Here is a 14112-nt window from a genome sequence, read left to right as displayed (position 1 = left end):
CTGAAGAGCTCCTAAAATCACAATGGAATGGGAGGTCCCATGAGTCATACTATGAAAAGCTTTGAGAACCCTGGCACTAGACCACAAAGGAGATCATTATATTTACATATAATATTTAATAGGAATGCTGTAAAGCCTAAATAACTAATGTTTATTAATTGCTGTATAACTGCAATATATTTTTTTAAGCCAGTCATTGTCAAAGGTGGGAGGAGAACTCTGGTGTTCCAGGCTCCAAGTTGTGTGCTGATTTCTTAGTCATGTGTCCTCTGGAGCATTGCTGCCTCTTTCTCAAAAATGTGTACTTTATGACTACGTTTTATTTTGAGTAACCCTACAGCAATGTTATGGGAAAAAGTACCCTGAACTTTACCCCCTCCCCATTTAACAACAACAAAAATTTTGCATGAATATTTCACCCAGCTATATTGTTAGCCAACTGCTTCCTGCCCCAACTTACTGCAAAGTACTCTGCTCTTACCAGAACCCTCAATAATGACCTGCTCCTGCAATGTGATGCACATGGGCAGACCCCCGATATCTGTGCAGAGGCCCAGTGGGCTGAGTGATTTCAGTTTGGTTCCCCATGAGCATATCACATGGCTGGACTGGAACCAAAGTGATTACAATGCCCTTCTTTGACCCTATCCTTCCCATCACCTCATGGTTACTTTTCTAAGTATTTGTGTTCTTTATCCTACTATGGCACTAAGGATTAGTGAGAAATACTGTGGAAAATGGAATTGCTGTGGAGGCCTAATGTTCACTTTGTAGTAGTGCTCACTCTATTTGGCTTCAAGTATCAGAGGGGTAGCTGTGTTAGTCTGGATCTGTAAAAAGCAACAAAGAGTCCTGTGACACCTTATAGACTAACAGATGTATTGGAGCATGAGCTTTAGTGGGTGAATACCCACTTCGTCAGACGCATGTTGTGTTATGTCATGTCATGCATCTGACGAAGTGGATATTCACCCACAAAAGCTTATGCTCCAATACATCTGTTAGTCTATAAGGTGCTACAGAACTCTTTGTTGCTTCTATTTGGTTTGTTTTTCCAACAGTTAAAGTGACGAGTTGAGCTTCCTAAAAAATATTTAAAGTTTGTTCTGTAAAGTTAGTCTCCCTTATTTTTATTTGTTACTGTCCATAATTGCCATAATAAAAAGGTCACTTTTATGATAAATAATGACACCATAAAATTGCCCTTTTTAAGCATTGATTCCTGGAATGCCTGGTTGTTTTATGCAGTTCATGCAGTGGTAAATGTGTATGTTTGTATATTGACATTTAAGACAATAAGAAGCAAAGTTGTGCTGAAAATCACTTCTCTTTTTTAGGTTAAAAGGTCTTATTTATTCAAATAATAGTGAAGATCACATTACAGACTAAATTACAATGCAATAATTACAGGCTACAGACTGGGTATGTAACCTATTGACTAGAGGTGGGTAAATAACAGATTTTTCAGTATGCTGGCAATTCCACATAAATAAATTTAAAAAAAAGTGGTCTGGTTAAACCAAAAATGAAATTTTTGGCAAATTGAAATGATGAAGAACATTTTGTTTTGGGTTGAATGAAGCAGATTGTTGTACCACTGGGGTCCAATATGAGTAGTTGTTGTTCCAAATGATGACAGCATGACCAGAAGGTGCAAAGCAGTCCTCCCTTGGTGGTTATGACATCCGTCGGCTAAAATGTTGGTGTCAACTTTTTGAATGTGTTGGTGTGATTTGTGTTGGAAGCTAGGTGGACCTCTAATTTAACTCACAATTGTTTCACACCAGTTCCTTTGCATATTCATTGGGTGCAGAAGGATTTGAGGATTCTTCACCTGCACTTCCCAAAATTGATTCTAAGCTAAGAATAAAAAGCAGGTTCAGTTCTCCATGTGAGAAGCTCATAGAAGAGAGCAAAAGAGAAAATTGCATAGTCCAGTTTCCAGTACAAACTCCCAATTCAAGTTAGGCCATGGAATGTATGTGCACTGAAAACTGAAACAAAACTGTTAAAAGAATGTATGTAATCCTAATATGACTCCCCTTAATCCAAATAATGTATTAACAAAATTCAGTAATTTTACTAATTGAGACCATGTGACACTGACATTTTTAAAATTATCTTTACCCACCTCTTGTAAAGTGATTCAAAATCCTCTGCTGACAGGTTTTATACAAGTGCAAAATATTATTATTTTTGACAGTCCTATCTGCATGGATCAAATTGTGTATCCAGCATGTAGAGAAAAAAGATTCTAGAACTAAATTAAGGCTTAGCGAGAGTAAATGTTTAAATCAGTCCTCTTTTTTTTTAATCTAATTTAGATGTCTTTTAATAAAATAACGGTACCCAAAATAAACATTTTAATATATTTTAAGATTTATTTCATTGACCCTTATTTAAAAAACAACCTAGAATGCATCTCTTTTGTTTCATGCTTTAATAGCAAAAGAGGTGGTGTCAATAAGCATGTTATCTCATTAAAGTCCAATAACCATGTTTCTATAATATTACATATGCAATCACATTTGTGTAAATCAGTATTCACTACCATATACTACCCACTGAACTCCTTCTTTTCCCATTCACACACTAGGGTATCTTGGAACATATTTTTATTTAGGGAGTTTAGAAAGGAAAATATTGTTATCAGCTATGATACATTTTGCTTAAAGTCCAAAGCAAAGTTGATCACTTTTAGAGCATTTAAATTATGTAAAGAGCTTTATATTGAAAAGTATATGGTTTGTTCTTCCAAGGGGCAGCTTTGTCCAGTTGGTGAGTTTGAGTCATTGAGACTGCTGAACATATTCTTGTAGAGTTATAATTTCAAGAGAGCTATGTAGATAATCAGACTTCATTGGGTTTTCTAGATATTTTTATAGAGGTTAATAAAATGAAAAGACAGTGAAAGTCTAATACATATTACAGCATATTAAATTCCCTGCAATCTAATGTGTTTGCCATTGTATTGTTGTTAGAAATGTAATGACAGTAGAATTGTTGGTTAAATGCAAAACCTGGAATGAATTTCTTTCCATGGTTAGTCATAGTATTTAAAGCCAAAAGGGCCACCAGATTTAAGTCAGTGAAATACAGAAATATTTCTTTTTTTCCTCTCAAAAGTGTGCATGGTGGAATCTTAATCTCTCCCCAAACCCAAATAGACATGTGTAACTCTCCTATTCAAATATATTCATCAGGAAGAATATGGAAAGCCCATATCAGCTATACGTTATTTGTTCCAAAAAGTTGGTATTCCACATATATATAGATTCTAATGTAATACATTAGCTTTGTTAGCGTCTGATTCGGGGGGGCTGTTCATGGAGTAACATATTACTAAAAAAAATGAGGGTGGCAGAATTGGGCCTGTTGTAATTTGATACAGAAGCCTGTGAACTATAATGGCTTAGGGACAGATTTTTAAAGGTATTTAGGCATCTAAAGATACAGGTAGGCACTTTTGAAAACAGCACCTAGGTGCCTAACTCCCAATCAATAGCACCTAGATGCCTAAATAGCTTTAAAATCTGACCCATAGGTTTAATCAACCAAACCGGATATTTTACTTTTAACACCTTGAGTGAGAGCTAGTGTGTTTGACTGTAACAGCCAGGTTACAGATTTTAATTCCTTTTACTGAGCACTCTTCTTCTCCCCTCCCCTCCCTCCCCAAATTGGATGTAATCTGCATAAGACATGGAAGTACAAAGACCACCCAGTTAAAGATCCAGTACTTTAGTCCTTATTCAAACAAATATCCAACTGACTGCATGGGAATTTGACTAAATAACAGCTGCAGGATTTGGCTTTAAATTGCCATCTAGAATGTTTGCATGACTTTACTGACCCAAGTTCATATATTTTGAGAATTACTCTTAGCATTACTAAACTATTTTCAGATGAAATGCAGTATGTGCATTGTACTTAATTAATACTTACATTTATAAAGCCAGATACTCCCACTTGTAGTCAGTTGAAACGGTTATAAAATATGTGGGACTACTTGCAGATTGAAGTACTAATCCATGTGAGTAAGCCTGGCAGAATCTGGTCCCTTGTATTTTACATTTTTCAAGTGCAGGACAAATAATAAGCTGGTCCCTAAACAACAGGAACTCAACTGTTAGCAAGTGTATAATACAAAGTAAGGATCTCACACAGACATTTCCAGTTTGTTAAAAATTGTGAACGGTTACCAATACAGTTGAGTGAAACTGACATTTTTCACAAAATGTCACACACACAAAATTCTGAGCCATTTGCATCTCTGAAATGTCACTTCTCATTACATTTTGTGAAATGGCTAGTTCTTCATCCAGACGTGAAAAATGTCAGTACAAAAAGGTATATCTTTGTTTTAAAGACTCTTAATACCTTTTATGATTGATTGTTTGAAAATAGGATTGCTAACATGCTTTAAGCAGCAAAATACAGGAACTATCGCTTCCTCCAAAATTGTTGTTAAAGCTGCTGATTTATCTCTTACCTCAGTCCTCCACATATACTTAAGTGGACTATATGGAAGAGCTGAGAGAGAATGTTACCCGTAGTGCCACTCCATGAATTTCCCGATGAAGTGCTAACAGCACCTTTGGAGGAGGAGTAATTTATTTAAACTCACTCACTCTTTGTATGTTTGGATTCCTAGATATCTACCTGCTTGCCATGTTTAACAATTTAGATCATTTGGATTTTCTATAATAATTCAAGTTGACAGCACAGTGTGATATCTGTGAGGTGCCAGTTTTATGTAAACATAGACATTTAGAAAGAATAGGTATAAATATTATAATTAGAAAATGGAAATGAACATCATTTATTTGTTAAAATTGCACCAGTAGAAAAACATCTACTTTTATTAATCCAGCTCCTTTAATTATTAAAACATATCCAGTTAAAGTGTAAGCAATAGTTACTGACACTTTTTTGTATTTCAAATTAAAGTGTCAAATTAGTGTTTTGAGACAAGTTCTGGCTTAACAGTCCTTAAATCCAACATAGTCTCTTTTTCCTCATAATTAGTACAGCACAGGACAGGATTGGTACAATGTTCTCCTCGCTACCCTGCCAATTTGTCTCGCTCCTGATTTAGGAGACAGTCTCTCATTGAGAGTAAATTGGGCTCTGCCTGAAATGTTCATTGAGGATGCCAACATGTGCAAATAGTTTTCATTGGACCACTCAGAAACTACACTACCAGAACTACACTAGGGTTGTTGGAATTGTTTCCATTGGGCCAATAAGCATTGTTGGCTTTGTGCTGATCACTTACAAATGAAAGTCCCTAATCCTGCAACAGCCTCTGCAAGGACTGACTCATAAAATCATAGAAGATTAGGAAGAGACCTCAGAAGGTCATCTAGTCCAACCCCCTGCTCAAAGCTCTGCCTTTAAGGCTTTCCACTGAGGTTAGTGGAGTACAGGGGACTGACCACATGGATCAAGTTGCAGAATTAAGGCTCATCTCCCTTTACAAATGTCCTGAACAACTTAGTTTCTCTATTTCTGACTTTTAGAATATTCAGTTAAATTTCTTGCCCCAGAGAATGTTACAAATATTAGCCTGTCTGTGTCAGACTGACCCTTGGCATTAAAGGATTGGTTGGTTTACTGATTTTTCAATCATAATTTTATAATAAAAATAATACTCATTGTTATATGTAAGTTTATAGTAATGTAGCTTTAATTCCCCCCCCACCACCACCACCACTTATGCTATTAGTTCATCTAGATATGATTGCTGGGACACAGGACCCATAGGGTTGTAGTGGAGCCCATATGCAACAGTGTGTCGGAGCAAAAGAAATACATGGCCTGCCTGCCCTGGCAGATCTATGAGAAAAGAGCATGAAGCCAAACCAATTAAGTCCTTGATAGCCTGGTTTACCTGGGTGGGAAATCAGTCTGTTAGGGGGAGTAGGCTGCCAGACTGTACATGAGTGGATTGAGAGGAAAATCAGAGAATCTGTAATCTGCACCTGTATGAAGAGTCTATTCAGTGTCCCTTATAGGTTTTATAGGGGGTGGTAAAAGGCCTGGTCTACACTTAAAATTTAGGATGACATAGCTACAACACTTAAAATTTAGGATGACGTAGCTACAGCACCTACGAATGCAAAAAAATCCACACTTCTGAGCACCATAACTATGCTGAACTAACCTCTGGTGTAGATGCAGCTAAAGTTGAAGGGAAAATGCTTCCTTTGACCTAGTTACTATTGCTCAGGAAAGTGGTGTTCCTACAGCGATGGATAAACCCTTTCCATTGTGTAGGTTGTGACTACACTATGGGGTTATAGCTACAGCACCATAACTATGCCAATGTAATCCCCTGTTGTAGACATGGCCAAAGTTGTCAGATTTGCAATTTCTTTAGTCTTGATCCACCCCTGTTCTGACTCTCAAGTTTCCTGTGCCAAGGAAATAATCTTGTTTCACTGATGGTGTGGTTGGGGCTGAGGGGGTAGGTGATGGGTATTTGATGCTAGAGGGCCTCCTATTCTTCTATACTGAGGCTGTGATGTCATTGGCGGAGGTTTCTTGCTTCTTGCACTGAAAGCTATAGAGAACACAATAATCTAAAACTGGGGAAGACTGATAGTTGTGGAGGGCCACCAGTGACCAGAAAATGGGGAGAGGAAATTCCCACCAATTGAAAGTCAAAACTGTTTACTTAAGAGAAATTGTGTATGGACAGTGTGTAATGTATATGATAGGGCTGTACTGATCTGTAAGAGACTATAGAGGATAATGAATCTCAATTCTATATACTTATCTTAAAGGGACCATTTTAAATTGATTTTAATTCATAAACTAATTCACAGATGTCCTTGCAAATTCCCTTTAAAATTCAAAAAATAAGTTCTGGAAGTTTGGGGAGCATACGGTGTGTTCTTCATACATAAAACGCTATGTTCATCCTACAGACTTCTGCTGGCATAGCTGTTAGTCCGGGCACAAAGAAGTGTGATCCCTGACTGATATGGGCTCATTTATACCAGTGAAAATGTGCTTTTCACAGGAATAGCTTGTTTCATTTGGGGTGGTGGAATAAGCTATACTGGTAAAACATAGCTTTGCTGGTATAGTTTGCATCCTACGAGCTGGCAGAAGTCTAGTGAAGGCATAGCCTCAGCCTTCACAATGGAGTTATGACCAGGGCTTCCATAATACAGGACTGTATCCAAGGTTTCTATATTTAGATGTAATAGAGTTTGAATTAAAAAAAATCATAGTAAAAGTTAGCTTTTCAAATCTTGTAAACATGTACCGTCTACGTACTTTTATTATGGCTGTGCTTTTAATAAAACCTCAGTGCCTCTACAAATGAAGTAGCTGCTAGAACTTGTTTTCAGAGGGCTGAAAATGAGGTAGAAATATAGAGCTGAGTCCTCTTTCATCTTCTAAGGCAACATTATGCATGGGAAGTGAATAATGTGAAAAATATCATTATAGTAAAACTCATATCGTTTTGTTTTAATGACTGTGTTTTCACCAATGCAATAGAAAACACCCAGCTCAGTAGAGAGGTCCTGTGAAATATGTTTGACTAACACATTTTTAGAATTCACATTTGAAGATACCAAGAAGAGAAATAATTGAAGTCTTGTTTATTGGTGAGATGAAACTTAGAAACAATTTCAGTTTGGTTGTAGGTTCACTTTCTTCCTTCTGCCTCTATATCTCCTTTGTACACCACCACCATATATGCTCTCCCTAAGCAACCAATATATACTATATTGAGTGGGCAAGTTTTCTGTTGCATTCCATCCTTGTGTTACATTTATCCTCTTCTGGGCTCCTTGAAGCTCAGAGAATAATAGAAATGATTTTCTTTCTGACAGGTAGCTGTTATTATGTAATGAACTGCAGCTTTTCTATGCTTTGCCTCCACCCAATTATGTAAAAAGTACAGCTTCTGGTGCTGTCTCCAACGTGAAACTGAAAAAATCTGTCTTCAGAGCAGAAGCTGATTCCGTGAATGATACATGTTTGATCACGCTTGATCAAATACAGTATTTCTGAATGTCAGATGAATGCACTGCTTCTGATAATTCCATAACAGGAGCTTTTCTTTTCCTCCAACAGTTACCCTGCTGTATGTGAATTCCTCCAGCACAATAACTTGTTATCTATACTCCGAGCCCACGAAGCTCAAGATGCTGGGTAAGTGTGTGGAGGGGGAGGGGGGTTCTTGCTTAATAAACAAACATTATTCATACCCATTGGCTTTTGTAGGAAAGGGTTTCCCTGAATCAGCACGTAAAATAATCCTTTTTAGGAGTCTTCCACATTAAAATGGTAAAGTTCCAAAACCCCCTTACTTTATAACTTTAGTGTTGATACTTAGCACTTATAGGCCTTTTAAAATATAGCTATTTTAACACAAGATTAAAGCCTGAATGTGCACATCTGACATATTTCCCATAATGACCATTTCATTATGGTTTTGTAAGATTGTTGCTTTCCTATGGTAATTGGTTGCAAAGCAGCTGTACTTCACCAGTAGTAATGAAGAGTAGAGGGTGATCAACTGCATATCAAGGAGACAAAGGACAACTGTGTGAAAAATGACATTTGAAACTTGTTTTTAAGTGACAGCAACCACAGTGTTTTATTATTGGTATAAAAACAAACACCAGGATTACAGTGTCTGATCTTTTATGCAACCATAGCTGAATTACAAGACAGACGCATTTGATCTTATTTCAGGAAGTGGAACATGAGACTTCAAATAAGGGATGTCTCTTTAAAATAAGGGAAGAGGGGTCACTCTAGCAGGAAAAGAGAAAAATGTGTAGCAATTGCTGGCTAGCTCCTTAGCTAAATTTGCAAATGTAAATCGTTTACAGCAGTGCTGGCACTTTCTGATCAGTCTTACTCTGCAGCTGTGTGCTTCTGGGGTTTTCTGCAAAGGCTATTGCAACAAAGCCCCCAATGTGTACAAAAATATCTGCAGACTTCGGAGCAATGTTCTTTAATTAAAGTGCTGGGGGGGGGGGGGAATCTCACTGTTGCTGCTAGTTCCCTAAACCTCCTCCTCTGACCTGCCTGAAAACACTTCTAACATAGTTGGCCTTATATACCTTTCTTCTGAGTCGTGACTAATGAAAAAACCTCTCACGCTTCATCTGTCACTAAATACTATTGCCTTACACTCACAGCCCCTTAAACATCACAGTGGACAAAGAGATGTGTCATGACATTGGGACACTCTATGGCCTGGAAGTCCAGACTGAGAGAGAAGCTTCAGACACCAGCATGGGTTTCTTACAACTTCAGTGTGCACCTGTCACCGTGGGTCACAACTGAGAATACCAAATTCAGGACAAACTGCTGAGAAATGGGGCCGACACTCCCCAAAACTGGTGGTTATTCTCCCATAAGATATACCAAACCAGCAACAAAAGTAAACTTCTGTCTCACCACACTGGCTAACAAGAAGTCGGAAAAGCAGTCTCCTTAGGCATTCCAGTCCTGGATTCAACACTCAGACACTAGACTTAAAGATGAGTGGTTCTTTAAAACCAATTTCATCAAACAAAAGGTTCTTCTGATCCCAAAGGACCAGCCACATACCCAGGTCGATATATAACTCAGATCTTACCCAATAACCACGCTGTTGCCAATCCTTTAGTATCTAAAATCGAAAGGTTTATTTACAGAAAGAAAGAGAAAGAAAGAAAGAACAGTGAGAGTTAAAATTGGTTGAAGGAATCAAATGATTATAGTAAATGCAAAGTTCTTGGATCAGGCTTGTTGCAGTGATGGAATACACTGCTGGCTTGTTAAGTCTCTGGTTGCTTCCAAATCATTGGAAGGTCCTCAGTCCCTTGGTTAGAATGCTCCCATTAGTATAAGTTCATAGTCCAGAGGTTTGAGCAGGAAAGAGACAAAATGGAGATATTTCCAGGGCCTTTTATAGCTTCTCTCCAGTGAAGGGAAACCCATTGTTCTCACTGTGGACAATTACAGGTGACAAGATGGTGTTTGGAGTCACATGGGCAAGTCACATGTCTATGCATGATTTCACTTAGTCATAGCAGGAGAGTCCATTAAGTGTAGATGGGCATCTTCCATTGTGAGTTAAGTGTTCTTTAATGGGCCATTCAACTTGAATAGTTCCTTCACAATGTGCTGGCTTCTGGTGCTACCGAGAAGCAAACATTTGAAATACAGGTGTAGAGCCAATATTCATAACTTCAGATACAAAAATGATACCTGCATACAAATGGCATAATCATATTCAGCAAATCATACCCTTTCTTGACACACTTTGTACAAGATTTGTTGCACTCATATAACAGTGGTAGCAACAATGATCTACATGATCATATTTTATCAGATAACATCACAGCATCCTAAAAGGAAATGGTGTCATTTTGATTAGGAAAAGTATTTGTTTTCAGTATATACAGGTTGTTTGCAGAGCAACCTTTTGGCTATCGCTTATACTGGTACACAGGGTGGGGAGAATAGCTCAAGAAGCCGTCTCATACCCTGTTGCACACAGCCCACTCCCATCATTTGTCCCAAGGTGGCTGGTAGTGGGGTGAGCCCATGGCCCGGACTGCTCCCACCCCCACCTCTCCACAAGCCTGCAGGAGTGAGAGAGCTAGGCTATCCTAAAGCATGGTGCAACACGCACAGTGAGTGGGGAGAACCTTCTAAACTGAAATTCCGAAAAGCTATTTCAATGAATCGGTGTGATACTTTTCCTTCCTTTTGTGGACAATTGTCAAATTCTGTGGTTTCTTTTGGAATTATTAGAAATTATTAGAGAACTAAAGTGCAGTATTGGGTATTACTTGTGCCTTGCTAAGGGGGAAATTCCATTTTGTTAGTTTGCTTCCAGATTCTGCAGGTGTCCCATTCCATTACTGATTGATTAAATATTGCCCTGCTGAAACAATATGCCTTTGGTCTGTACAAGCCAGCAGGGATGAGTAATGAAAATGTATAGGCATTAACATGCTAGTCCATGGACTGGACTAGATTTGACATTCCATTGTGAAGCTAAGCTTTTTTTCCATAGGGGGAAGTATATTTCTGGGTGATACTGCGTTGCATGGTTGTAAAATGATGTAATTTGTAATTTCATGAATGTGCTTTATTCTTTATTAATACTGATTTTGAAGCATAACACTCTGGGGGAGGTTACTATAGAAATGCCTGTGTCCCATGGTGCTCCAAGACATCTGAATTAGTTTACCTATTCTATCTTTTTGAGTATTTTATAATCCCTTTGCAAATTTATTTTGAGAAGAACCCTCCATCAATAGATGAAGGTGAAAACCTGATCCTGTTAAAGTCAGTGGCAAAACTCCCAATGACTTCAGGGAGCCCAAGATTTCACCCGGAATGTGTAATGCTCCTCATTAGTATTTTCTTTCCTACCACACTTTGCATAATTGGGTTTCAGTCATTAGGAACCAGCAACCAGTGTAGCTGCACTGGTTCAAACAACATGGAAATCACAATTTGCACCATTTGAGTTTATCTCTACTTGCTGCTACTCTGAAACCTATCTCTACTTGAAATCACAGTAATCCCAACTATATGCAAGTTCTAAATCTATAGCAAATCCTTCATGCATAGCTTTAAAGATAATTTATTTCTGTTGTTGCTTGTAACTTCACATGGTAAAACCATTTGGAGTGATCTGTTGCTTATTTTGGCCTGTGATAAGTCAGTGACATGTTGTACGCTTAGAGCACTGTAAAAATGATTAATAATACTATTAATATAACCTGTCATTTCCTTTAGGTATCGTATGTACAGGAAAAGCCAAACAACAGGCTTCCCTTCACTAATTACAATTTTTTCAGCACCAAACTATCTAGATGTGTACAATAACAAAGGTAGGAGGGCTCTCTTCCTTCTGTTGATGCACAGTAGTAGCATTATCTCTTTACACAAACGTTTTATGTAGTTTCCCGTTTTTGATTCTTTGCATTGACTCTTTGTCCTTTTATTAGTTCATGCTTGTTTACTTTGTTGCGCAATATAAATTTAATGAGATGTGTACCAATCAGGTAGGGGTGTGTGTGTGTGTGTGTGTGTGTGTGTACAGATAGCTAAATACTTTTATGTTTCTGTCTTATGAGTCCTTGGATACTTTTGTATTTTGAGTGTCAGTTGTTAAATAAAATTTTATTTGGGGAATTAAATTGGCAACAATTCTAATAACTGGAGGAAGCACTTATGGTTGAGATTTTCTAAGCCCTCTGCTACTTTTTAAAATAAGCCATCTGGCCCTTTGTTACTTCGTAAGATTAATGGGCGTTATATAGAAAAGTCTCAGTCATAATATAATCAAGCTAGCCCAGTACAGACAGTTTGATATGAAGTGTGAGAATACTTACAAGGGGGGAGAGATTCAATGTTTGTAACCTTGTAAGTATTCTCATACTTCATATCAAACTGTCTGTACTGGGCTAGCTTGATTATCACTTCAAAAGTTTTTTTCTCTTACTTAATTGGCCTCTCAGAGTTGGTAAGACAACTCCCACCTGTTCATGCTCTCTGTATGTGTGTATATATATCTCCTCAATATATGTTTCACTCTATATGCATCCGAAGAAGTGGGCTGTAGTCCACGAAAGCTTATGCTCTAATAAATTTGTTAGTCTCTAAGGTGCCACAAGTACTCCTGTTCTTTTTGCGGATACAGACTAACACGGCTGCTACTCTGAAACCTTCCCCTAATGAGTTGCAGAAAAAAAGCTGTTCTAAATCAGAGCATTCCAATAACTCCTATGCTAAATCCAATATACCCAGCAGGATATCTTCACTTTCTGTTACTCCAGTTGGAATAAAACTAGTATGTTATGGTAGGTGAACAAGGTGACCAGACAGCAAATGTGAAAAATTGGGATGGGGGTAGGGGGTAATAAGAGCCTATATAAGAGAGAGACCCCAAAATCGGTTCTGTCCCTATAAAACCAGGACATCTGGTCACCCTATAGGTGAAAGAAAATATGGGGACTATAAAGACCTCCATAACTACTTTTTCCTTACCATGTTAATGAGGATAGTTTCATTATAGACTGCCGTTTCCATGGTCCCGACCTATTAACCCATTACAAGGTGTTTAGCTTTCCTAAGGGGACAGATGGGGTTTTCAGTCCTTGCCTACAGACAAAGAAAGTATTTGGTATAAAATGTGCAAAAGAAAAGAGACTTCAGCACTAGCATGATTTTAATAGGTTATTGTATAAAACTTCTAAGCACTTTAAAAAGCTATTATGCAAATGATTTACTATATGTGAGGGAAGAAATTGGTTCACTGCTAGAAGCTAGATTTAGCATATTTTGGCATAATACAAATACATGTTAACTTGCAAAAAAAATTATTAAAGGTACACTACCAGCAACATCAAAGCCTTGCTACCAGTAGCTATTTATGCAGAAAGTAAAGCATGTACGAACTGTGCTTAAGCAAATATATTTTGAGTCCTAGCAACACAGATCAGCACAAGAGACTTAGGAATTGGAAGTGCAGTAAAGACAGTGTAAGGCAGTTTTGCAGCATCAACAGGTCAGGGCAAAGAAAAGTGTTATTTGTGGGGGAGAGATTTCTGATCGAGTAGATACCTGTAGTTGCCCTTAGCGGGTCTATAGTAGTAAAGTAGGTTGGAGCAGCATTTCAGGGTTGCCTGTAATTGTGTTTCTTAAAGTGTTCGTATTAGGAATATGGGGGTTAGCAGTACAGGCTTTTGTCATTATGGCAAGCATTTGACACACAAGAACAATGATAAAATAGAACTCAGCATCTGAATTTTAAATCCCCCAATGTCAGGGAATCCTATCAGTCTCAGAAATGAGTCATCTTACATGTTCCGTGATTCCTAGGTATGACAGACCATAGATTAGATAAGATTAGGACATCAGGCTGTACAGTAGTACTATTTTTGCTGGGACAATAGATACAGAAGTGGGAAATTGTACAGTACTCAGTAGTAGTCAATCACTTCTGTTTATTATTGTCAATAAGTTTATACTTTAGTGTCTGACTGTCACTTTTAAAAATTAAGGGTTTTTTTGGCTGAATGAATAATTTAACTAGCTATCTGAAGGCAAACGCTCATCTTGGAGGGTTTTTTT

General features: G+C 37.8%; 1 protein-coding gene across 3 annotated transcripts in view; it reads left to right on the top strand.

Annotated features, from left to right (window-relative positions):
- The window catches only part of PPP3CA (protein phosphatase 3 catalytic subunit alpha), a 306754-nt gene that overhangs the window by 256019 nt on the left and 36623 nt on the right, over positions 1 to 14112 (top strand). For all 3 annotated transcript variants that reach the window (XM_034770986.1, XM_034770988.1, XM_034770987.1), the window contains 2 exons: positions 8095 to 8172; positions 11773 to 11867. In XM_034770986.1, coding sequence (XP_034626877.1) covers positions 8095 to 8172; positions 11773 to 11867 — 173 coding nt within the window. The remainder of the gene's footprint in view (positions 1 to 8094; positions 8173 to 11772; positions 11868 to 14112) is intronic.

This window comes from Trachemys scripta, chromosome 5, assembly GCF_013100865.1.
Source record: "Trachemys scripta elegans isolate TJP31775 chromosome 5, CAS_Tse_1.0, whole genome shotgun sequence".
Taxonomy (NCBI): Eukaryota; Metazoa; Chordata; order Testudines; family Emydidae; genus Trachemys; species Trachemys scripta.
Note: the sequence above shows the minus strand (reverse complement) of the source record. Positions and strands in the feature narration are given on the sequence as shown.